This window comes from Brassica rapa, chromosome A10, assembly GCF_000309985.2.
Source record: "Brassica rapa cultivar Chiifu-401-42 chromosome A10, CAAS_Brap_v3.01, whole genome shotgun sequence".
NCBI lineage: Eukaryota > Viridiplantae > Streptophyta > Magnoliopsida > Brassicales > Brassicaceae > Brassica > Brassica rapa.
In genome coordinates this window covers 12,596,229-12,622,386 of record NC_024804.2, presented here as the reverse complement: position 1 = coordinate 12,622,386, position 26,158 = coordinate 12,596,229, and the positions used below count along the sequence as shown (strand labels likewise).

At 39.5% G+C, this 26,158-nt stretch overlaps 6 protein-coding genes across 7 annotated transcripts; 3 read left to right on the top strand and 3 right to left on the bottom strand.

Moving 5' to 3' along the window:
• The first annotated feature begins 1,426 nt into the window (after positions 1 to 1,426).
• LOC103845273 (cation/H(+) antiporter 24) lies at positions 1,427 to 6,408 on the top strand. Its single transcript, XM_009122107.3, has 2 exons — positions 1,427 to 3,881; positions 4,126 to 6,408. The coding sequence occupies exons 1-2, from the start codon at positions 3,585 to 3,587 to the stop codon at positions 6,349 to 6,351; spliced, it is 2,523 nt and encodes an 840-aa protein (XP_009120355.2). The 5' UTR covers positions 1,427 to 3,584; the 3' UTR covers positions 6,352 to 6,408.
• Positions 6,409 to 6,982: 574 nt separating this feature from the next.
• On the top strand, positions 6,983 to 7,942 carry LOC103845271 (SWR1 complex subunit 6). Its single transcript, XM_009122104.3, has 4 exons — positions 6,983 to 7,216; positions 7,301 to 7,406; positions 7,476 to 7,582; positions 7,643 to 7,942. The coding sequence occupies exons 1-4, from the start codon at positions 7,118 to 7,120 to the stop codon at positions 7,844 to 7,846; spliced, it is 516 nt and encodes a 171-aa protein (XP_009120352.1). The 5' UTR covers positions 6,983 to 7,117; the 3' UTR covers positions 7,847 to 7,942.
• LOC103845272 (N-terminal acetyltransferase B complex auxiliary subunit NAA25) lies at positions 7,852 to 12,882 on the bottom strand. 2 transcript variants are annotated; one of them, XM_009122105.3, is made up of 19 exons: positions 12,736 to 12,882; positions 12,497 to 12,653; positions 12,305 to 12,423; positions 12,157 to 12,231; positions 11,989 to 12,082; positions 11,768 to 11,886; positions 11,476 to 11,546; positions 11,214 to 11,355; positions 10,951 to 11,126; positions 10,672 to 10,874; positions 10,283 to 10,413; positions 10,123 to 10,199; positions 9,933 to 10,007; positions 9,647 to 9,839; positions 9,440 to 9,559; positions 9,200 to 9,338; positions 9,081 to 9,121; positions 8,737 to 8,991; positions 7,852 to 8,657 (listed from the first exon to the last, which is right to left on the bottom strand). In XM_009122105.3, the coding sequence occupies exons 1-19, from the start codon at positions 12,880 to 12,882 to the stop codon at positions 7,992 to 7,994; spliced, it is 3,000 nt and encodes a 999-aa protein (XP_009120353.1). In that variant the 3' UTR covers positions 7,852 to 7,991. The 2 variants fall into 2 exon arrangements, with proteins under 2 accessions (XP_009120353.1, XP_033137687.1); XM_033281796.1 differs by lacking the exons at positions 12,497 to 12,653; positions 12,736 to 12,882 and having other exon boundaries at positions 12,157 to 12,227.
• Positions 12,883 to 13,268: 386 nt separating this feature from the next.
• LOC103845270 (sorting nexin 2A) lies at positions 13,269 to 15,947 on the top strand. The gene is made up of 5 exons (XM_009122103.3): positions 13,269 to 14,383; positions 14,470 to 14,679; positions 14,828 to 15,088; positions 15,189 to 15,275; positions 15,613 to 15,947. The coding sequence occupies exons 1-5, from the start codon at positions 13,358 to 13,360 to the stop codon at positions 15,697 to 15,699; spliced, it is 1,671 nt and encodes a 556-aa protein (XP_009120351.2). The 5' UTR covers positions 13,269 to 13,357; the 3' UTR covers positions 15,700 to 15,947.
• A 474-nt stretch (positions 15,948 to 16,421) lies between these two features.
• LOC103845268 (40S ribosomal protein S4-1) lies at positions 16,422 to 17,934 on the bottom strand. The gene is made up of 4 exons (XM_009122102.3): positions 17,801 to 17,934; positions 17,442 to 17,519; positions 17,073 to 17,351; positions 16,422 to 16,983 (listed from the first exon to the last, which is right to left on the bottom strand). The coding sequence occupies exons 1-4, from the start codon at positions 17,801 to 17,803 to the stop codon at positions 16,555 to 16,557; spliced, it is 789 nt and encodes a 262-aa protein (XP_009120350.1). The 5' UTR covers positions 17,804 to 17,934; the 3' UTR covers positions 16,422 to 16,554.
• Positions 17,935 to 18,145: 211 nt separating this feature from the next.
• On the bottom strand, positions 18,146 to 26,051 carry LOC103845267 (E3 ubiquitin-protein ligase listerin). The gene is made up of 14 exons (XM_009122101.3): positions 25,620 to 26,051; positions 25,425 to 25,542; positions 25,300 to 25,362; positions 25,131 to 25,208; positions 24,929 to 25,020; positions 24,465 to 24,567; positions 24,160 to 24,312; positions 22,980 to 24,071; positions 22,373 to 22,875; positions 20,823 to 22,204; positions 19,578 to 20,605; positions 19,033 to 19,491; positions 18,704 to 18,934; positions 18,146 to 18,586 (listed from the first exon to the last, which is right to left on the bottom strand). The coding sequence occupies exons 1-14, from the start codon at positions 25,673 to 25,675 to the stop codon at positions 18,359 to 18,361; spliced, it is 5,586 nt and encodes a 1,861-aa protein (XP_009120349.1). The 5' UTR covers positions 25,676 to 26,051; the 3' UTR covers positions 18,146 to 18,358.
• Positions 26,052 to 26,158: the final 107 nt, after the last annotated feature.

The following is a 26,158-nucleotide window of genomic DNA, read 5'->3' as shown; positions in this document are numbered from 1 at the left end:
TAAGTGTGGTGGACTGTAATTAAGAATCAGTACAACTTCACAACCTCTAAACCTGAGAAATGTGATTCTGATTTCTCACTAAGTGGATCACTTAAAAAATGTGTGAAAATATTAAAATCCAAATCTTATATCAGATTACACATTTTTTTTTCAGTCGAGTGCTCTTGAGATAAAATTGGATTAACGAGTTCAAATCCAAATTTATGTGCGACCAAACTTGCGATTCTTTTTTCTCGCTTCCTATACAACTTCCATATGATTTAAATTTAGTCGTTCATTTTATTTGTTCACGTACCAAACATCTGAAAATTGCATATACTGTAATGAACCTGATGCATCCGTCTACTTCAACAAATAAAAAGACAACAATTTTTAAACCTTACCTGTTACCATCTCGTTTATAAAACTCTCACCGATGCGGGATAGAGACATACATACATATACATAAAAGCAAGAAGAAGCCATGGAACTCAGGATGGATAGCGCCATTACATATACAAAGACATATAGTAATGGTGATGAGTCATGGCGCTATCCCTCCTGAGCTTTACAGCTACTTCTCTACTACGCCACCTGCGTTTTGCATGCATATGCATCTTCCTCTCTCCATATGCGTTTCTCTACAAGCATGCATGTAGATATGTAATGTTAGAGAGGAGCTTCGTCTTGGATCACGTTGCTGTATTTATAGTCTCAAGTGTCCTAAATAAACTGTACCAGTTTTTATAATGTATTCCCATACCCACAATAAATGTATTTTTTACTATGAAAGAGGAATCTGAAAGAATATATTATGCATGTATAGTATTATAGATTCAATGATATTCTAAATAATATATTCAAAATAAGTAAAAATCTATCTTTTATTGTATGCACTAGGTTAAGATCCGCGTCTTGCGTGGGATAAATATTATATATATATATTATTTATGTATTATATGTTTTTACATATTATGAAATAATAAATATATATTACACAATTAAAATTCAATAACTATTACATAGATGATTAAATTGGTGCGAACATATAAATCAATTTATTAATCCAAACAATATTTTTAATATTAATGTCTATTGAATGATGTTTTCTATTCATATGATTTATTGATCATTTGTATTTTTTATATCAAAAACTTTAAATTACTGATAACATAATTTTCATTGCGGGATTAATAGTTTTAGTAATTTATAATTTTTTAAAAATTAAGTTGTCAAAGTTTGTTCAAAACTTTTATCCAAAAAAATGTTCAAAGTAAATTTCAAAATTAAAATATTTATGTATTTTATATGGTATACAGTTTAATTTAAAACGATATATATATCTTTTAATGTTAGTAATTAATTAAATTAGTTTTTAAACTTATATGATTTTGTAATCATTTGTATTTTGTAATAACCAAAATTTTTAACCATGGATCACAAAATTTAAACGTGAAAATTTTAATAGTTTTAGTAATTTATAATCGTTTAAAAAAATTCAAAATATAACATATACATAAAATCTAAATTTTTATTATATGGTTAATGTGGTTGTTTAATTTATTCTAATAGTTTAAAATTAAACAAATATGGTAGAAGATATACTAATTTTTATCAAATATTTATTCATAATTGTCATATATACTTTATCCACATTAAAAAATTCCATAATTTTAATGTAAGTAAATAATAAAGAACATTAATAATGAATTTATGGTTAGTTTAGAAAAAGTTTATTATATAATTAGATTGACCATCCCATTTCTCTAATCATATCAGTGATGGCACGTTGATACAAAAAGAAGTAATATTTTTCAATTAATATATATGAGATACATTTAGAGAAATTCGTTAGGATATTCATTCGTAAGTTTTTGTTATAAAAATAGCTCTCAATAAAAAAAATAACCAGAAGAAATTTTATTAAAGGGTAAAAGTATATTTTTACCATAAGGTTAACTAATCTATACTTATTGTTTAGAGTTAAGTGGTGGAGTTTTGGGGTAGAGTTTCAATTTTTTTAAAATTAAAATTAAAAATTAAAAATTTTAAAATAAAAAAAAAGATATTTTGGTCATTTATTTAAAAACTATTTTTGTGACAAAAACTTAAAAATAGCTATATGAGAGAATTGTCCGTACATTTATACTTACATGCGTTATAGTAGAGCTAATTACGGGAGAATGTTAACCACTGATAAATACAGTATATCTTATAGTAGAATAAGATTTGTGAATCTCCCTTTTCGTTAAAATTACAATAAATAAACGATGATTTATAGATTAGTACTGTTGGACTACAGTACACTTTAATTTATAAGTTACAATTTAACAGTGTTTAACAAATCGATCCGCCTATGCAGCAAATTTTGAGCGAAACATTTTTAAAAAAGAATTAAGAAAAATGGGTCTAGATTGGTATAAACGTTACCTAATCAATATTTTTTTATAAAGCGTATGATTATCGCATAGTAATGTTATGGACATTGAATATAGCAATGAAATACGTCTAGATATATAGTGTACTGACTGGCTCCGTGACATAATGTTTTATACGGTAGTGTTTACTGTTTGGTAGCTAAGCTTTTATATTCTCCACGGCGCAAATTCAGCATGGCCACAAGTCTTTGGTTGGACCAGACACTGAGCTAAAAGGAAACGCGGAAACCATATTATAAGTAGGAAACATGAAATAACTATGTGGAAGAACGTAAATAGCGGTGATGCATTCAATATTGGATGTAGGTGGATCTATATTTGTCTTTCATTTCAAAATATTATTAATGACTATAGAGTACTGTTATAATTTGAGAATCTAACCTTCACAATATATATATGTTTACTTGTCTAGCTGTGACTGTGTGATATTTCCATTGTCCCCACAAGGAACAAAACAAAGGAAGAGGAAATAGATGCATGGGAGTTTGTGTTAGCCAGCTACCACGGCCGTGCCTTGCACGTCCCTGTCCCTTATGTTATTGCTTCTAAATTCATCCATCATTCTCTTTTGTATTTTATCAACTAAATACTGATATAATGGATAAGGAAATTAATATTTATTTCAGTAAGGGATACTGCAAAACTTAAGGAATGAAGTGACATTTTCACATATTTAACCTTACATGTAATACTTAACACTGTAAAAAGAAATAGTAACAAATCTTATAGGAACTTTTGAATATATTCACAGTTTTCCATAGCATTTCATAGGAAAAGAAACATATTTTAATTTACAGTTTACAGAGTACAAATATATTTCTGATGCAACAAAATAAAAGAGAAAAACATAGATATATGGTTTTTATTTAAAATATGTGTAAGAAAACAAATTCAAAAAGTAAAATTTAATACGTTGGATTCTTTAATTATGCTAAATATAGATCATACCACAAAATACATGCTTTCAAGTAAAAAACTCGTAACCAGAAGAAGAAAACAAAGGACTAAGCGAAAACTAGAATTGTTCCCAAAAATGACGCACATCCACACTTGTTTTCAAAAGAACATCAACTTTGTATCTATTGTCTTCTCTTTTTCTCTCTCCATCGATGATCACAATCGTTTTGCTTTAGATGAACCAAACCGTGATCTTAAACAAATATTTGCATGGTTAGGCATTTCCCCAGCAATGACCGGATTCTCATGCCAATCCATATTGGGTTCTGGCCAGAGGACCCACCACCCACCGGTGAGGTTAGTACTCGAGATTTGTCGTCTAGACTTCCGGTGGTTTGTCGACACATTCACAGTAAGCAACCATTTGGAATGTTCAGAGGCGAAAACGCTATGAACTATGCATTTTCAACTTTCTTGATCGAGGCAATTCTTATTATCTTCTTCATCAAAACCACATGCTTCCTCCTTCGACCTCTACGTCAACCTCGTATCGTCTGCGAGATCATTGTTCGTCACTAATCTTATTCATTCATTTATCATATAGCCAGGACCAGTTTTGGGTACACTGGGATGAAACATTTGTTCTGATTATTATACATGCATGACCTATAAAATTATCGATTTTTATGTTAAAATTAACTTAAAATGTTTATGGGTTTATAAATCTCAAATTCCACCATGCATATGGTTTAAATAAATAAAAAATTGATTTAGAATATATTAAAAAATGGTTTTGTGTGTGTGTTTGAAGGGTGGAATGATGATAGGACCGTCGATGCTTGGAGGAAGCAGGAACTTCAATTACTACTTGTTCCCACCGATATCAAATTACATATGTGAAAACTTGGGACTGTTGGGATTTGTTTACTTCTTCTTTATCACTGCGGCCAAAACTGACGTTTCAGCCATTGCAAAGTCTCCAAGAAAGCATAAGTACATTGCTGTGATCGGCATTGTCGTCCCCCTGGTCTGCACTTTGGCCACGGGGATGGCAATGCGAGACAAAATGGACAAGAACATGAGAAAGTTTTCATCCGTTGGATCGATTGCGTTTGCCTTGGCTTTTAGTTCTTTCCCTGTCATCTACACCGTCTTAAGAGACATGAACCTTCTCAACTCTGAAGTAGGCAAGTTCGCCATGTCGGTGGCTCTCATTGGAGACATGGCAGCGATTGTTGCTCTTATTTTTTTCGAGGCCTTGAATCAGGTAGAGGAAGGAGGAGCCACGGCTATAGTTTGGTATCTTATATCGGTCGTTATATTCAATGCTTTTATGTCTTTGGTTGTGGCACGAGCTCTTGAGTGGGTGGTCGACCAAACGCCAGAGGGAAAACTCGTCGACCAAAACTATATTGTAATGATTCTCATGGGTGTTCTTGTCGCTTGTTTCATTACAGACATGTTTGGTTTATCTATGGGCATGGGACCCATTTTGCTAGGGTTCATTGTCCCTCAAGGTCCACCTTTGGGTTCGACGCTGGCTATTAGGAGCGAGACTTTCATCCATGAGTTCTTGATGCCTTTCTCCTTTGGTTTGGTGGGACTCAAGACCAATGTCAATCTTATCACCAATGATATTTGGGAACAAAAGCTCTCTCCTCTTGTCTACATGACAGTCGTTGGATTCATCTCTAAGTTTCTCGCTGTGTTTTCCGCTGCTGTCTTCTTTAAAATCCCCACCAGAGACAGCCTCACGCTTGGTCTCATGCTGAACTTGAGAGGCCAGATAGATACCTTGCTCTACTTGCACTGGATAGACAAAAATATAATCGGTTTACCCGGTTTTGCTATCTTGGTTTTGCATGCCCTTGTGGTTACGGGAATAGCTACACCGCTTATCAGCTTCCTTTACGATCCAGATCGTCCTTACAGGATCAGCAAGTACCGCACCATACAACACACTCCCCCGTCTACCGAGGTGGGACTTGTTCTCGCCGTCGCCGACCACGAAGCCTTGTCCGGTTTGTTCACCTTCCTCGACCTTGCTAATCCCACTACAACTAGCCCCTTTTGTATATACGCTATCCAGTTAGTGGAGTTAATGGGGCGAGCCTCGCCGGTTTTTATCGACCACGAGGAGGAGGAAGAGGAAGAGGAGGACGATGAGGAAGAGGTGGAAGAAGAAGAAGATGAAGGTGCCCGGAGAAACCAGGTGCAAACCGCATTTAGGTTGTACCAAGAGAAAAGAGATGAATGTGTAACGCTACGTGCCTACACAGCTCATGCTCCAAAGCGTCTAATGTACCACAACATTTGCCAGCTAGCATTGGCTAATAAAACCGCTTTTATCCTCTTACCTTATCAGCAAGAACGTCTCGACGACGATGCACCAACGGAGCTACGTAACTCCGGCATGTTATCCGTGAACGCGGATGTCTTGGCCCACACGCCATGCTCTGTTTGTATCTATTACGACAAGGGACGGCGTAGAAACGCTCGGTCCCAAGAAACGTACCGTTTTGTTGTTCTGTTCTTAGGAGGAGCTGATAACAGAGAAGCTCTGCATCTGGCGGACAGGATGACGGTGAATCCAGACATAACCCTGACGGTGATTAGGTTCTTGTCGTTCAACCACGAAGGAGAGGACGAGAGGGAGAAGAAGCTGGACGACGGGGTGGTGACGTGGTTTTGGGTCAAGAATGAAGAGAAGGAGAGGGTTAGTTACAGGGAGGTTGTGGTAAAGAACGGTGCGGAGACGCTGGCGGCAATACAAGCGTTGAATGACAACGACTATGATCTGTGGATAACGGGGAAGAGAGAAGGTATCAATCCAAAGATTATAGAAGGGCTTGCGGAGTGGAGTGAGAACCACCAGCTTGGAGTTATTGGAGACACTGTGGCTAAGAGTGTGTTTGCATCGGAAGGTTCGGTGTTGGTAGTACAGCAACAGGTGAGGAACCAGAAAGGTGGTGGTTTCTTGAATGGCAAGTTTGATTACAAGAAGTTAGTGTCTTATTGGTCTTGTAATAATTGTTAGTTTAGGACACAGATTGCTTAACTGATTAGGTTTCTTTTTTGTTTTGTACATTCTGTATTTTTGGGGATGATCTTGCTATCTAAACAATTATCCAAGTTCATTGTACAAGCTAATAAATTCCAATGTAGAAGCAGCTTCATTTGGTTGATCAATTTTTTCCATTTTTTTTTTGGTTTTATGCAGCTGCGTTGTTATAATTTCAAGGATATCTTACTAATAAAATAAATAAATAAAATTAGTTTTTTGTAAGAATTTTTAGGTGAAAAACTTAGAATATTTATAAAGATCGAGTAATTATTTTTAAATGATTAATTTTATTTAAATATAGAATTTAGAAGTTTTGGCAATATACATACTGCAAAACATCTTCATATATATGTTTTCAAAAGTTATTAACAAACAAAAATAAGAAAAAATATGTAGGTACCTTGAAATTTGACACTGTTGCAAAAATCTTTTATATATTTATGAGATTGTATATAATAGTAACATATTTTGAGATACTTATATATTATTTTCATATTTATAAATTATTATAGTTTATAATTTGTTTATTATATTTTAAAAACTTGGATATTAGAGATAGAAATGTTTAAAGTGATTTTACAAATTACAAAGCCCAATGGGCCGTTGCAGAGTGAACCAGACTATTTTCTGGACCAGACCTAAAGAGTCACCGTCGTCCATTTCTCGCGAATACGCCGTATACCACTCTACCGCCGCTGCACTTCCACCGTCGCCGGTACACTGAATCACCCTAAGCGGTATGGAGGAAGACATGGCAAACCGTCGAGTATCGAGCCGTACCCGTAAGGTTGCTACGAAGATGGCGGCAGCTCTTACAAGCACCGACAATCGAACCCAGGTGTCTTGTCTAATGTCGAAATCACTTTTTGATTATTATTCTTTTCTTGGCAATGAGACTTCATTTGTGTTTGGTTAATTCTAGGCTGCTATAGCTAGGCTGGAGGCTTTAGAGAACGACAATGGAGCCGTGGAGGTGGTTGATTTGAACGATGATGAAGAAGCATCTCTCGACGAAGAAGATGACCTCGGTGAATAGTCTTAGTTACTCTCTGTGATCTGTAGGTCTTCTAGTTTAATCATGTTTTGGTTTATTGTAGGTTACGTGCAGAAGAAGCAACAGAAAGGATCAAAGCGTAAAACTCGACAAGCAAAAGCTTTGGAGGCTCGTAAAGCTCCCAAGTCCTTCACTGAGCTCTTGCAAGAGGTAATGTAATCAACTCTTTGTTTATCATTTCCGCAGCTGATGTTACGGTTTCTCTTTCAGGCAAATTTGGAATCTTTACCGTCGCATGTGCCCACCTACTTGAAAGCAGCAGTGGGACCTCCGACATCGTCTTCTCGTCGCCATTTCTGCACAGTTTGTGGTTACATTGCAGGGTACAATTGCTGCTTATGCGGGATGCGTTTTTGCTCCATTCGTTGCCAAAACATTCACAAGGACACTCGTTGTCAGAAGTTTGTTGCATAGGAGAATAAATGTAAAACATTTTTTCAAAAATTGTACTGAAACATCACCACATCAACGTGTGTTCTGTCATGAATGAGAATGAAATAGCCAAACAAAAAGCAGCGACGTTTCTCTCTAACGTGTTCTTATGATTTAAGAGGATCAATCAAACATGGGACATCTGTTGTTTGAGCTTTTCCAGCAGCTTTCTCTTAGATTCACAGATTTGGTGAAACTCACGGAGGACTCTCTGTTGCGCCGTGACTGTTTTACGTGCTGAATCTGCCTTGCTCCATGTTTTTAGTGATTCAAAGATGCGGCTACCAACCTCTGACTCTTCGCTGGTTGCAATGAAACTCTCCAGAACCTCAAGAACCTGTCCCGGTCCTTTATTCCTCTTCAGAGTTGTCAAAAATCTCTCCACTTGATCATCTTCTGGGTTGTTCATTTGATTAACTAGCCAGTTAGAAACTTCTTGTACTGTGCTGCATAAGGAATGTATAGAATCTTTGATTGCTTGAGACATTGGAGAGGAAGGCAAATGATCTGAATGTTGAGCTTTCTTCTTCTTCTTCCCAGATGGGAGAGACGAGCGGGTGCAAGCCTGAATTACAAGACTGTGCCACGCCAACGGTTCAGTGATGATCTGAACCAAGACCTGCACATCAGAATAGCAAGAACTCATCTCTGAAGATCCCATTGATTTGATTCTGTCCAGGATAAGCCTCTCAAATAGCAAGTTCAACACGTTCCAGTGCTCTTGGGAACTCAGGCTCCAAGCATTCCAAAATACCGCAAAATTCAACCAGTCAACAAGATCTGAACCGAGCGTCTGCAGAATTTTCCCACAAAGTCAATAACAGTAAGACCAGTTGACATGAGTGCACTTGGAAGAAGTAGAATAAGCTAACCTCAAAAGTCCTTGCACCCTGTGAGATCTCTGTGATCTTCTCTACAGCGTCACTGAAAGAAGATTCCAACGTTTTGATGTACTCATCCAGCAAGGACTTAAGCTCTTCGCAGGTTTTGATGTCACCTCCAGACCCATTGGTTTCTATACTCTCCTTTAATGCTGTTGCCGAACACTGAATAGAGAGATATATCATCCGAGGCACAAGGGATTTTCTCTGGATGGCTCGTCTCACGTTTTCTTCACGATCTTTGTTCTATAGACACGCAACAATTACAAACATTATTAGATTGTACCGGTCCCCAAGTACAAGAGAAGATGTATTGATAATATAGACAAACGTACCACATTCTCTTTGGGACAGTAAGAAAAATCTTCAAATGAACCTACAGACGTTGTTGATTGATATTAAGAATAGCACCACAAGAAAAAATAAACAACTAATATAGTGAAGGAAAACTTACCTAATAAATAGTTTTTCTCAGGACAAGGTGTCCACCATGGTCGTGTTTGCATATCTTCATTGAACCTCAGTGTCCTTGATCCCATTTCGTTCGAGAGCTCCACAAGCTGAACTCCAGATTTCAGGTTTTCAAGAACGCGCTAGACACAACAAGAATACATGCAGAGTTAGATATTATTATGAGAGGATCAAATAAATGGACATAAGGTAATTTACAGGACAAGGATATGGTATTAGCTACCTCTTCTTCCTCGATGCTGTCTGCATTCTGCTTCAATTGCAAGAGAGACGCTTCAACCCTCGCAGCTTCGTACTGGTTTGACTGCTGCAGTCTTTGTTTGAATAGGACAAATTCGATAACCTGAGATTGGATAATTCAGATAAGTCACGACAGTAACCAAATGTACACAGGGAGATATGGTAATGGAGAGGAATTCAAATTGTTTACTTTTGAGTAATTTCTGTGGCGGTAAGCAAGGAACGTAAGGTCTGCAGACTCTTTCAAATGGTCATCCATAAACTTGAGGTAGTCTTGTAGGAGGTTATTTAAGTCTACCCACATGGGAGATTCCAACATTTGGCGGAGAATATGGTGTGAAACCGTTTCAGTCAAGATGTTCTTCACATCAAGAGCTTTATACCTAACAGAAGGCAAACAGGTGGTTCAGTAAAACTAGCTGAAGAAGGGTTTTATTTTCCAGGTAAAAAAAAGTAAAGATGAGAGCTATGAATACCGTTCAAATGCAAGTGGAAGAGCACCAATATATGAATATATGTGTAACAGCAAGATCTTGTACTGCCAGACATGTCTGTGAAAACCAAAAACAATCATAAGTAAAAAAAATTATCTTTTTGAAATGCCAAAAGTGGCACTGTTAGAAACTCAAATCAACGTTTACATAGCTATAACAATTAGTTACTGACCCTCGGATGGACAAGCCCAACTCAAGAACCATGATAGCCTCAGCAAGATAGCAAAAATCTCGAGTACGCCAGTATAACTGGAAACAGCAGCAAGGTTAATTATATATATATAACAAGGGGTTATACAGTATCGGGGAAGCATGCAACACAATCAAAGTACCTGGACCAACATGTTGCTAATCAAAGATAGAAGTTCTTCCCCAAACATACTCTCTTGAGGATCCAAGTCCTTGGAAAGCGGAAGATTTTGACAGTATAACTTCGCCAGTTTGACTGCAGAGGCTTCAATCTCTACATATTGGAAGGAAAGATGGAATTATAAACCGATGCAGAACACATGCAGAGCAACTATGTTGCAATAATAAGAAACCCACATAGGGGAGGCAACATGAAACTATGATGGAAAATGATGCATTACACTGTACACCAAAACAGAGAGATGCCATATGCACAAAAGAGTCGCACAGCTTGTAGATTCAACACTGAATCTTCATAAGGAGAAAACATGGCAAATTTTCAGAAAAAGGTATGTGTTTAAGGAGAACATACCGCCAAGAGGAAGCACAAAGATGTTTCCAGTGAGTTCTTGAACTTTGAGTATGGTTGTTGTTTGACCAAGCACTGTGGTTGCTGATGCAGAAACCGAATCAGCATTTTCCACTAACATTCCGACAAACTCTGCCTTTTTATGAGGGGGTAATACATGTAGGAATGCTTCAACGTCGGAAGCATAGCAAGCTAAATGACCAAATCTGCATGCAAAGCGATACGCAAGTCAGACTCCGTAAGCAAAAGATAACAACCGAAAAAGAGTTCATAGAGATATACTTGAGAAAATATTGCAGTAACGATTTTAGTAACTCGCTGTCGTTCTTCTTTCCATATAAGAACTTTCTCTTCTCGATTTCAATTTCTGCCAAGTGCGGACCCCTTAAGTTACTATTCTCAGTATCTCTCTGTAACTTGTGCACCAATTCTGAAGCACTTGATATACGAGAATCAAACTGCATGTTGGATAAGAAATTAGATAATGTATATGCCAGAAGTTAAGGAAAAAAGCAAAGGAACACGAATTAGGTTATTATAATTACCATTTCTTCTGTAAGGTGAGAAAACTTGCATTCTATGTTTTTAGTTGGATGAATTTGATCAATATCGTCAAAGAATTTCCACATGCTGTCATCTTCAAACAAACAGCCCAGATATTGTAGGAAACACTCCCAATCATCTGGACTGCCAAGTGAACAAAAAAAAACATGTCAGCATACTGACAGAAACAATCGAAAGATCAAACCGGAAAGAGTGCCAACTCTGAAAACACTGAGTTGAAATGCTCATGCATTGACAAGGTACCTCAATTCTAAGATTTTCTTATAGACATCAACGGCAGCAGAGTAGTCACGTGCCCTAGCAAGGAGTCTCCCCTGTCAGCTTAAAGTGTGAGAGTTTGCGTGAGAAACCGATCATACAACAAAAGACTCTGTATGCTAGTACATATTATCTATAATTTCAACTTCAAACTAAGGGAACATGCATTATATCAGAATGTATGCATCCTACTTAGAATATAATGCAAACAAAAAAAGCATGAAGTTTGAGATGTCCTAAGATATCTTTCCGACCAAAAAAAAGCCTTGTAAATTACCTGTATCCGTAATTTATCGACTTCAATCACCAAAAGAGAACCCAAACTTCCAGAAAGGACTTCTAAAGCATCCTTGTATTTGGATTGTTGTTCCAGCAAAGAGATATACACCATGAGAGCTGAAAACAACCAGACTTTCATTAGTAGAAGAAAACCTGAAGAAATCTGAACTAGTTCGATAGCTTGTGAAAGAGAAGACATTCGTAGAGAAGTGAACTCACCTTCTGGCTCATGCATACTATGAGAGGCAATGTGCTTCTTAAGTAAACCCTCAGCCAGAAGCAAGAGCTTCTCCCCACTCTTATCACATAGAACCTGTACAAGATCTTCACAACTTAGAAATAGAGTACCAAAAGGCTAAACAATAGCAGGATAGACGGTGGCCGCACCTGTAACTGGATGCTACAAACTGCCCACAGCAAGAACCTTTCTTCCCCGGCAAGCTTGTACATTTTGATAGCTGTCTGTCACAGAAAAATACATAAGAAAAGGGAAATAAAGACTGATAAACTGTTCATCACCAGCAGAAAGACCAACCTGCTGCTGTTTCACAAATGAATATTCACGAACATAGCAATTAAAGAGCCCCATCATAAGCTCCAAATTATTAGGGAATCTACCACAGGCATGAGCATAACAACCAGTAGCCAAGTCCACTAATCACATCAAAAACAAACGAATTAGATATAACCAAGCTTCTAAACTCTTCTTTATAAGAAGGGCACTTACAGTGATCAAGTCTCTGAAACACAATTTGCAATGTGCTGAGCGTAAGATCATCCATCAACGACGAATCATCTTTATACAAAAGCTCCTTAGCATCCAAGCAAACAGTCAGCGCCTCATCTGGCTTCCCCATCCTCTCATGAATCAGAGCTTTAAGCGCCTATCAAATGCAACAACACTCCCGTTTTAAAGATTACAGAAAGAAGAAAAAAAACGAAACCAATGATTGGATGATAACTTACTAAAGCATAAGGTGACTTCGGGTACTTGGAGAGAAGCGAAGTGAGGAGCTTGAGAGCGTTCTTGAATTGACGAGAGTCGATTGCGTCCCAGATTGGTCGGACACGACGCTCTGGGATTCCACCCGCTAAACCGAATTTGGAAGCCATAGTTTGTCGGGAAAAAGAAGTGAGTTATCAGTTGACCGAAGATACAGTTGCGGTTAAGACAGGATACGACGACGATCAGAGAGACCTCTTGCAGATTAAGAACCAAATGAAAACCTAATCAATCCGTTTGGTTGCGGCGATATTGCTATTACCGTCGGGAATAAATAAATTGGGTTTTAAGATGGGTTTATACAGGCCCATTAAGAAGCCCATCGGTGGATCACGTTGACAGATTCTTCACATCACATGTTACGCATTGGCAATTGTCAAATGACGAGACTTTAACCCCACTTCACGTGCCATCCATGATCCGGCACAGTGCGCACTTTAGTCTTCCTTCACATTACCCCACCTGCGCATCTTAGCGAGTCCGGTGTCTTTTAATGCGATTAGCCACCGGCGCAGCAATCTCTCCGTTTCTTCCCAAATCGTCAAACCCTAATCGATTTTTTTTTGTTACTCCGGAGAAGAGAAGATGATGGGATCGGAGAATGCCGACGTGTTCGAAGAGACGAATCTCAATGCAGCGAAGGAGGAGATGGAGAATCTCGTCCTTAACGGCAGCGATGTCAACGGCGATTCATCGAACTCTGCTTATCGCAGCGCGATGTCAACACTCTCCAACGTCCACGACCCTCTCTCGCCGCTTCCTACCGTCCTGACTCCGGCTGATTCCGATCCACTTACTGCGCCGTCCTCCTACATCGAGCCGCCGTCTTACGCCGATGTTATCTTCAGCCCTTTTGACGAGACCTCGGACAGCGAGATCAACGGCGGCGAGGATAGCAGTCTCTCCCCCGATTCGCTATCGAGATCTCCTTCTTCGTCGAGCTCCGATTACATCAAGATCACAGTATCGAACCCTCAGAAAGAGCAGGAGACTTCGAACTCCATCGTGGGAGGAAACACTTACATCACGTACCAGATCACGACGAGGACGAATCTTCCTGACTTCGGTGTATCGGAGTCCAGCGTGCGGAGAAGGTTTAGAGATGTTGTTACGCTTGCAGATCGATTGGCTGAGTCGTATAGAGGGTTCTGCATACCACCGAGGCCGGATAAGAGCGTGGTAGAGAGTCAGGTTATGCAGAAGCAAGAGTTTGTGGAGCAGAGGAGAGTTGCTTTGGAGAAGTACTTGCGTAGGCTCAGTGCACACCCTGTTATTAGGAAGAGCGATGAGCTGAAAGTGTTCCTTCAGGTGCAAGGGAAGTTGCCGCTGCCGATGAGTACTGATGTGGCGTCTAGGATGTTGGATGGTGCTGTGAAGCTTCCGAAGCAGCTGTTTGGTGAAGGTGGGGCATCTGCGGTGCCGGTGCATGAGGTGGTTCAGCCTGCTAGAGGAGGTAGGGATCTGCTGAGGTTGTTTAAGGAACTGAGGCAGTCGGTTTCTAATGACTGGGGTGGGTCGAAACCAGCGGTTGTTGAAGAAGATAAAGAGTTTTTGGAGAAGAAGGAGAAGATGCTTGATCTCGAGCAACAAATTATCAACTCCTCACAGCAGGTAAAAGTGTCATCCTTTTTAGTTGATTTATGCATCATATGTTGTATTCTGTTTGGAACAAACCGTTTTGTGGATTATATTTGTAGGCTGAATCCCTTGTGAAGGCACAGCAAGACATGGGGGAAACCATGGGTGAACTGGGGTTAGCATTCATTAAGCTGACAAAGTTCGAGAACGAAGAAGCTGTTTTCAACTCCCAGAGAACTCGTGCTACTGATATGAAGAATTTAGCCACTGCCGCTGTAAAAGCAAGCAGATTTTATAGGGAGCTAAATTCCCAGACTGTCAAACATTTGGTAATTATCTATCCAACTGCAGAAATGTAAAATTGCCTTCTTACTTTGAATCAAATGAGACTCTTGACAGGTTAACGGTTTATACATGGAGATTTTGGGGTATTTTAGCTTCACTAAGAGCTTATTTTAAATGAATTGTTCATTACAGGACACACTACATGAGTACCTTGGCATGATGATGGCTGTCCAAGGCGCATTTGCAGATAGATCTAGTGCTTTACTGACAGTGCAGACGCTTCTATCAGAGCTTTCTTCGCTGCAAGCAAGAGCGGAAAAGCTAGAGGCTGCATCATCAAAGGTATTTGGTGGTGACAAATCAAGGATCCGGAAAATAGAAGAGTTAAAAGAAGCCATCAAGGTCACTGAAGACGCAAAAAATGTTGCCATCAGAGAGTATGAAAGGATCAAGGTATTTAGTAATAACCATTGCATATGAAAGCTTGTGCTGATGTACCAACATGATGTAAAGTTTTTTGATCGTGCTCTTGTGTAAATTTGTATTATTGCAGGATAATAACCGATCTGAGGTGGAGAGGTTGGATGGAGAAAGGCGTGCAGACTTCATGAACATGATGAAGGGTTTTGTTGTTAACCAGGTACGTTAATATTATTCAGCACATTAGCTTTTTATGAAGCCTTAAGCCTTTCTGTATTGCTCAGTGAAAGTTTTCTATGTAGAATGAGTAATTAATGGTAAGGAGATTTTGTAGGTTAAGCATAAAAGGTAGTGTAGTTCCATTCTTAATGAGCTTTTAAGAGTAGAGAAGTTGAAAAATAGATTATAATGAGACGGTGGATCTCTTACAGCCTAGTGAATGATGAGTGCTTTGAATGATAATATCGGTGAAGAGGAAGTAGGAGTTCATAAAATCCGCCAGTAATGAAACAGAGTCGAGTTTCTGAAATAAATACTTGTGTTTGTTGTGGTTGCAGGTTGGATACGCAGAGAAAATTAGCAACGTGTGGGCAAAGGCTGCAGAAGAGACGAGCCAATACGACAGAGAGAAGCAGAGCAGCTAACAGACACAGAAAAACGAAAGAGCGAATGATGTTCATTTTGGCATAATCATACCAGTTCCATGTTTGACACAGAATCACAGTACGTGATAAACTAATAATGGGTGTCGAACTAATGTATTTTCTTGTTTTTTTGTTTGTTTATCTGTTGTATCTATCTGATAGAGTTCAGTAAACGTTTGTCTCTCTTGTTTCTTTTAGTTGCTGTAAATTGTTTCTCCATAGCGTTACTCACCAATTCACCATCTATATTATGCGTACTCTATGTCTGGTGCTCGTTCGTATTTGACGAGACAGATACATTAGATATAAGTATCAAAACTGAGAAGACAGCTCTAATGTTTTAACTCAATACTTAATGTATGTGTGCCCTCAATATTAACCAAAACGCAGACGGATCATTATGGGGTAGTTCAGGACAGAGGAGCGAATCAACGAGCTGTTCACGGGGACAACGACAGTTATCACAGCTCTGTAACATAGTACTCCATAGGTTTGGTATAATATATCGATTGGACAGTAACCACAGCTCGGTTGTTCTTCTGTTTTGTACTAGATAAGTCTTTAAACTCTTAAAACAGATAAAATAACATAAGTTTCTAAACCGAGTAGCAAACCAAAAGATGCAAATGGCCAATAGTGAACTTGTATGGGCTGGTACTTGGTAACATGTCAGGATTTGGACAATAACCACATCTCTGTGGTTCTTGCGTTGTACTAGATCATATTTTAAAACTCTTGAAATAGATAAAAAAACATAAGTTCCAAAACTGAGTAGCAAGCCAAAAGATGCAAAGTGAGTCTAAGGAAACAAAAGTCATCTAAAACGACATGATAAAAGAGCTGAAAGTCGAAAACTTAAGCAGCTTGTTGCCCAGAGAGCCTCTTCCTGGCTTCCTCGATGATGGTGAGCTTAATACCTTTACCCTTAGGAAGAGAAACCCAGGGCTTAGTTCCTTTGCCGAGGGTGAAGACATTTCCCAACCGTGTTGCAAACTCATGTCCTGTAGAGTCTTGGATGTGGATTGTCTCGAAGCTTCCCTTATGCTTCTCACGGTTCTTAATCACACCAACACGCCCTCTGTTTCTTCCTCCAGTCACCATCACAACATTGCCGACATCAAACTTGATGGAGTCCACAATCTTGTTCTCCTCCAGGTCGAGCTTGATGGTGTCATTAGGCTTGATGAGTGGGTCAGGGTAACGGATGGTGCGACCATCGTATGTGTTGAGGTAAGGAATGCCCTTCTGTCCCACCTGGATAGTTCGAACCTTGCAAAGCTTAAACTGTAGAGAGAAACAGAAATAAAATCTTTGGTTGAAGCATTACTCTAAACGATGATGACACATGAGAGAGAGAGAGAGAGAAAAGAAACCTTGGCTTCCTCATCTCTGATGGAGTGGAGACGGAAACGTCCCTTGGTGTCATAGAGAAGACGGAAGTTCTCGTTAGTCTTGGGGATAGAGACAACATCCATGAAACCAGCAGGATAGGTCTTGTCAGTCCTGACTTTGCCATCAACCTGGATATGCCTTTGCATCAAGATGGAGATGACTTCACGGTAGGTGAGAGCGTACTTCAACCTGTTCCTGATGATAAGAACGAGGGGAAGGCACTCCCTCGACTTGTGGGGTCCAGAAGATGGCTTGGGGGCCTGTGTGGAACCAATACGAGCAAATGAGACATATATATATATATATATATGGAGACAAGAAGAAAGAGAGAGAGAGAGAAGAAGACATACAAAAGCACCACCGAGTTTGTCAAGCATCCAATGCTTAGGGGCATTGAGCCTCTTCAAATGCTTCTTCAAACCTCTCGCCTGTACAATAAACAGAACAAAACATATATACATGTTAGATCGATAGAAATGACATTTCCTAGTGCTAGAGAGATTCCATCGTGAACTAGAGCGGCAATGAGATTTAAGTAAGCCAGATCTAAAAAACAATCACCATGATGCACACAAATCAGATTGTTGCTATGAAGCTAAGTTAACGATAGTCTAAGTCACTAACACAAAGCTCCAGAGAATCAAACTATGAAACCATCAAAGATGTAAACAGTCACTAGTATAAAGAGAGAGAGAGGATGATGACGAACCATGATTGGAGTTTGCAAGCGTAGCTCCGATTCAGACGACTAGTGAAGTTGTGAGAGAGAGAAAACGAGAAAAACCCTAATTTGGTTTAAATACCCTCTTCCATCTAACCCTTTTCAACAGTTGTTTTCGGGCTCGGCCCATTTATCCAAACTTTATTTAAGCCTTATGGGTTTTAAGTAAAATGGACCTATGGAACGATGCCGTTTTAGTAGCCACTTCCACATCTCCTGCTTCACTGAAGAAACGTATTAGCATCATGGGCTGTATGGGGGTATTTAGCAAATGTTGAGCGAAACTGAGCTACCAGAGTAAACTGACCCAAAGGCAGATGCGATAGAGAGAAAGATGGGAAAATAAGTTTTTTTTTCTATATGTATTATTATCCTTTTCATCATCTTCCACATGTATACTGAAAATCAATTATTCTTTCCGAACAAAACTCAACACATCATGTAAATCTCTGTATGGAAAGTAAAAAAAGTAAGAAGAGTGTTTGTGTTACAGCAAAACTCACACACTAATGTCACAAAACATAACCTCCGCTCCGTTTGTTCAAATCAGCAAGGAGACTGACACAAGGGGCAGACTTTCTTATGAGACGTGAGGAACCACTTGTCTAAACATGCTTTGTGGAACTTGTATTTGCATGTCACGCATGCCCTCCTTGGAAGGCTGTGATTCACTGTGTGGATCACACTGTAACATATCGGACAGTCCTCTACTCCTTCAAATTCCTTGTCCGAGTTTCTCTTCCATATCCTTATCGCCTCCGCTAGAGCCCCGTTCTGCTTCCAATCACCACATTCAAATTAAAAAGATATTCAGCCCAAACATGCACTAAGTTTATCATATCTTGTTCTACATTTTTTCGTGACTTTACATGACTGACAAAAGTACAGTACCTGGTTACGGACAAACATTAGCATAGACATCAACCACTTCCTCTGCTTTGCGTCGCTTATTCCAATACTTTTTGTGCAATTGACATCAACAGGCCTGAGTGGGTAAGAAACTGGAAGACGGATCACCAGATCCATCCCGGTTTCATCCTTTGTATATGTAGCAACCACTTCATTAGCCGATTTACTTATGCTGACTGAAAAGCTATCATCATTAAAGTCTGCCTTCTTTATCTGCGGATCACATAAACAATGAACAATAATATTTGGCAACGTATTAGTGGACCTTCACTGCAACTCTCAGAGATAAGAAAAGGTCTTAGTGCACATACCTGAGACAGTTCGTTCATGATTAAAGAAGGGCTGCACCACGATCTTGTAAACGCTTCAATCGAAGATGATGCAGATCGATCACGCATTTCGCTAAACCATCCTCTAACATAAGCTGGAAGGACACGTATCATCAGACCATATATCGCTCCAGCAAGCGCAGCCATTTTTCCGGTGTCAATAGGCCAAAGTGACTCGACGGTTGACAGGGACGAACCCGTTGTTATCGCAAGAACTGCTGCAGATGCTACCCCGGATAAATCAGACAGACCAATCGCATCTTTCTTCTTCAAGCTCTGTGCCATGTATAGTTCTAAAGGAATATGCTGGAAAAGACTATCTAATATCAACGGATTTGCAGTTCTCTCTATGTACTGCACCAGTCTATCTCGTCCTTGTGTTAGCGAAGGTAAAGAGTTAACATGCGAGAGCAACAAAGACCATGCCAGGAATGTTTGCACCTGCCATTAGAAGCGGCTATTACAGTAAATGGTTTGTACGAAGAGGGGGCAATAAACAAACGAAAGCTTTTGAAAGTAAAGTTTACCCGTTCTGGCGCAGTTAAATCCGTATCCAGAAGTTCATAGTTTAACTTCTCAACCATACACGATATTTCATCTCTTAGCCGTAGCTTTTCTTCAGATGGAACGTTGATGGAGTCCTGATCAATGATAGACTCATCACTGGGTGACGCATTTCCATCAGCAACTATGGCCAGCCTTGAAATAGGTTCGGTAGACAAAACAGTGTATGCAGCACGTTGCAAGGAAGGGATTGGTGCGGAAGAGAACATTATTGCATACAAAGAGCTTATGGCTCCCTTGCTTAGACCCCAAAATTCCACCGCTCTGACAGCTCTATCTCTTGCACGAGGAGAAGAGTCGACAACAAGATGAGCCACCAACTCCCAGAATTGCAAATGATCAACTCTATATGAAGCAACAAGAGATGCTGCCTCTGGGGAATATGAAGCAGCAATAGCCTCAGCAAGTCCGGTGCAGAAGAAAAGACGCAGAACACCTTCAAGTATCCGATCTTTAACCGGCTCCCATATTTCATCTGCCAAAGAATTCAAATTGTTTTCACCTTCAACTGATTTATGTTTTACTAATGCATTAAGCAAGGAAAATGCTGAGAGAGCATTCTTGGCATTGTCTAAAGAAGGATCCGATATAGAAACAATATGCCCAAGTCCCTCAAGAGTATCAATCTCCTTCTCCTTGGATGAAACACCACTAATGAACTCATTGACGTTCTCAGATGTTTCCTCCATCACAACTACTGCAGACTGAATCAGTCGCTTCAAATTAGAAAAGACAAAATCCCAATCTTCCTCATTAAAATCGTTTCCACAGTAGCTAACTGCAACGGCTATTAGTCTTGCCAGAAGAATTTGGACAGCTGGAAGTTGAGTAACTACGCTTGATGCACGAGGAACTTGCCTTTGTTTGCGAAACAAGTCAAGCAGAAGTGTTCTCTCTTCATTGCTCACATGCATCTGTGGTGCCTTATCTTCTTCAGCCATTTCACTCACGGGATAACAAGAGATAACAAGCTGATACCAGTCCTCCATATCTGATAAAGATAACGAAACAACAATCAGCAAGGCATGCAAAGCAAAGCTAAAGAAAGAAATATCACTAAGTCGATCTTATTTCAGTAGTACATACTTGCTCTATATCTACCCCCAGCCTAATCATTTATTTAAAAACTAAGCAATGTACAGATAATCACGATGAGATCACTAGCCATGAAAACTATAACATTGTAAGAAAATTAAATGGGGCCTCACCTTCCCCACTTTGCCAGAGGACCAGAGGAGGAAACGACAAAGACCTCTCCAGCCAACCTCTAAGGATAATTTCCAGTGGTAGCCCAGTGTCTTCACCAGAAACATCAGATTTGGTTGTTGTACGTAATGGTGAAATTATTATGCTCATAATGAAAGGAATGGTTCTCAAACAGTTTTTGCTTGTCTCTTCCCCTATGAAGAGTTTATCTGTGACCATTTTGAAAGCAGCCATGGCTTCTTCTTCTCTCCAAATGTTCTCCTTAAACAAAGTGGAAGTCAATGACACTAGAGCCCTCAAAAAAGGTTCTTGGACGTCCTCTATGTGATTGTTCAATTCAACCCACATGTGTTCGGAGCTCTCCCTCTCATCCTCTTCATCCTCTCCATGCACAAGAGCACCATTCAGTAGAATCTCAAAAATGAAGTTTAGTAAATCTGCCTTCGCTGGTTCACTCTTACAATATGAAACGAGTGCTGGAAGGAAAGAAGTTTGAACACTACCCCCTGGCCACTCCCACGTGCAGAGTATTTCTGCGGAAAGCCAAGCTTGAGAGGATAACCCATTATCTTTGTGGCCACCAAGAAATCGGTGAATCCCCATTTTCATGATCAGACTTTCAATGAAAGAAACAAATCTTTGACTCTTGGATGCCCTCAATTCGTACAAATGAGCAGGCAGGTCACGCGTATTAAGGCTAGCTAACGAGCTGGGGCTGATCCACATAGGCCATACATCACTCTCAAGCAGGAGCAGCCCACATATATTTTCTTCATCAGTTTGATCCAACGAGAGATACTCCAATACCTCGGGCATCCATGAAGCACACAGTAACGTAAGTTGACAAGGTTGCAGATCATCCTCAAGTTGAACAACTGACCGTAAGGACTGAGCCAGAATCCTTGCTGTACTCTTCCTGACATCACAATTTATAGATTTCCAGAACTGATTATTTATCTTAGAGCAAAGAGCATGAACAAAACCACACACAAGATCCCGATCCTTTCTCTTCTCTTTAAACTCATATAGAGTATTGTCCACTAGTGATGATAATCTGTTCTCCAAGTCAATGATAAAGATAGAAGACAAAATCGTTGAAAGTAGTGTGGCATCTTGATTCAGACCCTTTAAACTGAAGATACTACCATCAATTACTTCTGCTGCAAACTTAGCCACCGTGGTCGCATCGACGGAACTGCTCAAATCAAACTCTATATCAACAGCCTCAGCGATAAGAGAGGAACAAGTATCATTGAGTGAACATAATGGTGACTGTTTGATAAAAGAAAGAAGCTTTTCGAGAATCCCTCTATATATCAAGACCAACGAGCTTCTTGACACAAAAGAAATACTGCTGTCTTCCGTTGAACCACCCAGAACTGAACTGCAGACACATAAATATAGAATAGGAACGGAGATCAAGCAAACAAGCAGTCTCAAAGAACTGGCTGAGAAATGTAAATGCAAAATCTTGGATTCGTGAGCTTGAATTAAAATGATATGAACATTAGCTTTGTTTGATACTGTTTTATAGATATATTGACTAACTTACCACAGGAACTGAGCAGTAGAGGTTGTAGTCATTGAGGAGGAATGGACGAGACTTATAGCAGTTGATTCTATGAGGTTGTGATGCCAATCGACTGGCCTAGAGCCGATTCTTTTATTCAACCCCAGCCCAGAACTTCTTTTTGTAATTTCATCCCTTGCCTTCTCTAAAAGCATTTCTATAGAAGCCAGGTTATTAAATCCCTGATGTTGTTGATCAAATACATAAGAAATTACATCACTCCACTGCTGAGTAAAACATTCATCATCAAGTAATGAAAGCAAGAGATCTTGTTTAGCTGCAGTCGAAGAGTCATGTCCATCCATACACCAAGGAATGAAGACTTCTCGGAAAACTTTAATGAACTTCTCTGAGCTCATATCACTCCCTTCATCATCAGAAAGAAGGGTAGAAGTTTCTATACCACCAGTAAATGATGGAACTATCTTTCTCGGTCCAAAGATTGATACTGAAACTGACAAAAGCTTCACACCATCTATCAATTCCTGAAAACAGAGAAATCCACATGAGTTAATCAAGTAAAAACATCATACGGCATTACGGCTTACCATGAAATAAAAATGGTAACACAACATGAACAATAACTTACAGATGATTTTATCCACGGGAAGGCCTTGGACAACAGTGGCCGTATAAATTGATCTAAAGGCCAACTCTCAGCTTCGGAAACTGAGTCTCTCTCCAATAACAAGAGAAAGTCAATCATTTTTTTCATGCTGCCCGTGATTGTCTCTAAATTTCCCTGCTGCAGCGTATTCAAGAAGCTCTCTTGAACATATTTAAAGAAAAAAGACAGCAGTTTCTGTTCGAGTAAATTAACTCCTGAAAGAATCTCTACGATGCATCTTCCTAGCTCTGACAGAAAACTAACTGAACTACTCATGCTCAGAGTTCCAGCTGGCTTCCTCTGAATAGGCGGAGTACTGCCCGTATATAGTTCAAAGAAGTTTGCCCATAAAATTTTCACAAGGACTTTATCAATTAGAGCAACTTGGAGATCTTGAATGGAGTTGGGATTATCGCAATACCTTGAAGAATTACGCAACCCCCAGAGAAAACATTCAGTGGTTGCACGAAGGAGTGATAATTGATCCGCCCTGGAATCACACATACTCCTCCCAGCCAATAAGTTAGTGAAAAAATTCACGAAGAACTTATCAGCTTCTACGGATTGGGTTGGCATAACTTCCAGGAACAATATCAATGCAGGGTAAGAAACCAGTGGGGATCCAAAACACCCGTTCCTAAGAAACTGCCATAAGTGATTTAGAACAGATTTATGAACATTCAAGTTGCCCCAACTCTGCGGAAACTTTCTAAAGAACAGCAAGACAGCCTCCCACATTGAAGAGTGGCAAATTGGATTATTTTCTCGAAAAACACCAAGCAGAGCTGGTGCAAGACATCTAACGTCGCCTTCACTAAAGACTTCAGGAACATTTTTAATGAAGCTGCTCAACAAAGAATAAGTCGCTGACCGGATACTAGGGCTTTCAGATTTTAGAAAGTTCAGAAAGCATTTATGGAAAGAGAACAACTTCTCCGCCGAGGAGGTTGCTACTCTCCTAGCCTTCGTAGCAAGTTTCGATTCAGCATTTAAACTTGCAGAGCCAGCTTTATCAGGTTCGTTGAGCAAAATATCAAGAAGTGTAGCCAACGCCACCAGAGACGAAGATATCATCTGAAAACAACGCAGAATAAGATATCGGGAAATAAAAGCCAAAAGGAAAAGTTGTGCCTTAACGTAGATTTTCACCCAGATGGAGTACCTGCTGATACATTTCTTGTAATTCATCGGAAGCAAGTGCTTTATCAGACAAATTTTGAGGGGTAAGTTTGAGATTTTCCTCCAGATAAGCAAAAATCTCAGCTGAACACAGATTCAAGGCGTCCAATCTCTTCTCCTGGGCAGGGAAAGCTGCCTGTTCAACCATGAAAATCGAAAAATGAATGTTTTAACAAAGTACAGCTAACCAGAATCACTAGTTTAATAAAACCAAAAGAGAGTTTATTATAAAAAGTGTGGCATCTACACACAAGGTAGAAAAAGAAATCTTGAGAACGAGGTGCCAACCTGCAAAGACGACTTCGCTGCTTGAGAAACTTCAGAAGCCAAATCAAACTGTGAAAACCACCAGGGCCCCATTATAGACTTAAGATGGGGTGCTAAGTCTCTCCTGCCAAACATGTAATAAAATACGAATTAATGCAGAATACCAATCATCGAGAGAGAAGGCAAAAAAAGAGGAAATATCGCATGAATGCTAAGACTATATCAAGACACATTCCCTATATGACACGCCCAATATAGTTAGGCTTCTGCACTACTGAACAACAAACGATTCATTTCCAAAAAAAAAATATTCAAGTATTCCTTTGATAGAGATGTTAAGAAAACCCAAAGCAAAATCATATTCATATCTCACTAATAGAAAAATCCGAGTGTGATACTAAAAGAAAAACTAAATGAGAGACTACATAGGAGTGACAGCAAGAAAAAGAGCATCCATTACAAAATTAAAAGTCCAAAGTACCAACCCGACACCAGTGACAACATTAGCCATGACCTCATGCGTAGCTCGCCGAACATCTCTATTGTAGTCCAGTATCAACTTCTTGTACTCAAATGTCTGGAAAAGTCAGAGAAAAAACGTCAATGAACAACCAAAAGCACTACAACGTGAGGAAGACAGTGATCAACATGCTGCAAAAACCCTAGTGTGTCAACAAAGAAACATACCCATTGTGGGATTAATGGCAAAAGCTCTTTCCCTTTCTTCTGCTTAACCAGTTCTGACAAGGAAGTAAGAGCTTTAATCTGTTGAAACCAAACAAATCACAATTAAACAAAACTCAGACGAAGAGGTAATTAATAATTATAGTCGATTGAATAACCAGAAAGGCGTTACCTTTGTTGTAGGGTCCTTCCTAGAAAGACGTTGCAAGTGTTGAGCCATCTCTCTATCCAAATCCTACAAATCAATCCACAAAGATGAGAGACTAGCATTCAAGAAGGCAGAATCAATCAACATACCAAAAGGGGAGCAGAGTCTTCGTTGGATATAGAAGATTCGAATCTAGAGCTACCAACATAGCCGCCAAAACCTAGGCCGGCGGCTGCAGAGCCAGACGGCAACAGAGAAGCTGCCAAGCTGTTCAGAAAGGTCCAATTCAGTAAGCGAATCAATATAAAAGCGGAACGCGAGGAGAGATTGAAGGATAATTTAACCTGCTGCTGGAAGGACGAGCCTTGCTCCTTGCAGCGTCTCCTTTGGGTCTACCCATCTTGTTCTACTGTTAGACGGAGGAAACGTCTGCTTCGGATATTGGGAAGAGGGAAGGAGAAAAGGGTGTGATCGGTCTAGCGATTAGAGTAAAGTCAAGGTTCGGCGAAGGAAGGCGGTGGTTGTGTGGTCGCGCCGTCGCAGGAGGAGACCAAGAAAGTTCGTCGGGGTCGAGCGTGTGCCGATTAGGACTGGATTTGTTAGAGTCAGGCCCAGTTATTGACGGCCCAGCTAATACTCCTAAACCTGAGAAAATATTATAAGACGGACGTATAGGGTCGCTTTGCTGGCTTCGATGTAAATCTTGCTGGTGGTTTATGAATATAGTCCTATCCTATCAGATAGACAAAAAAAAAAGGGTCGTTTGGGATTGGGACCGACTTTGGTAAAGGAAAAACTGCCAAAAAGCCATTTTATACCCAAAACACAAGTAAAGAAAATATTCATTGAGTTTTTTTTTTAATCTTTAACTTTTATAATTGTC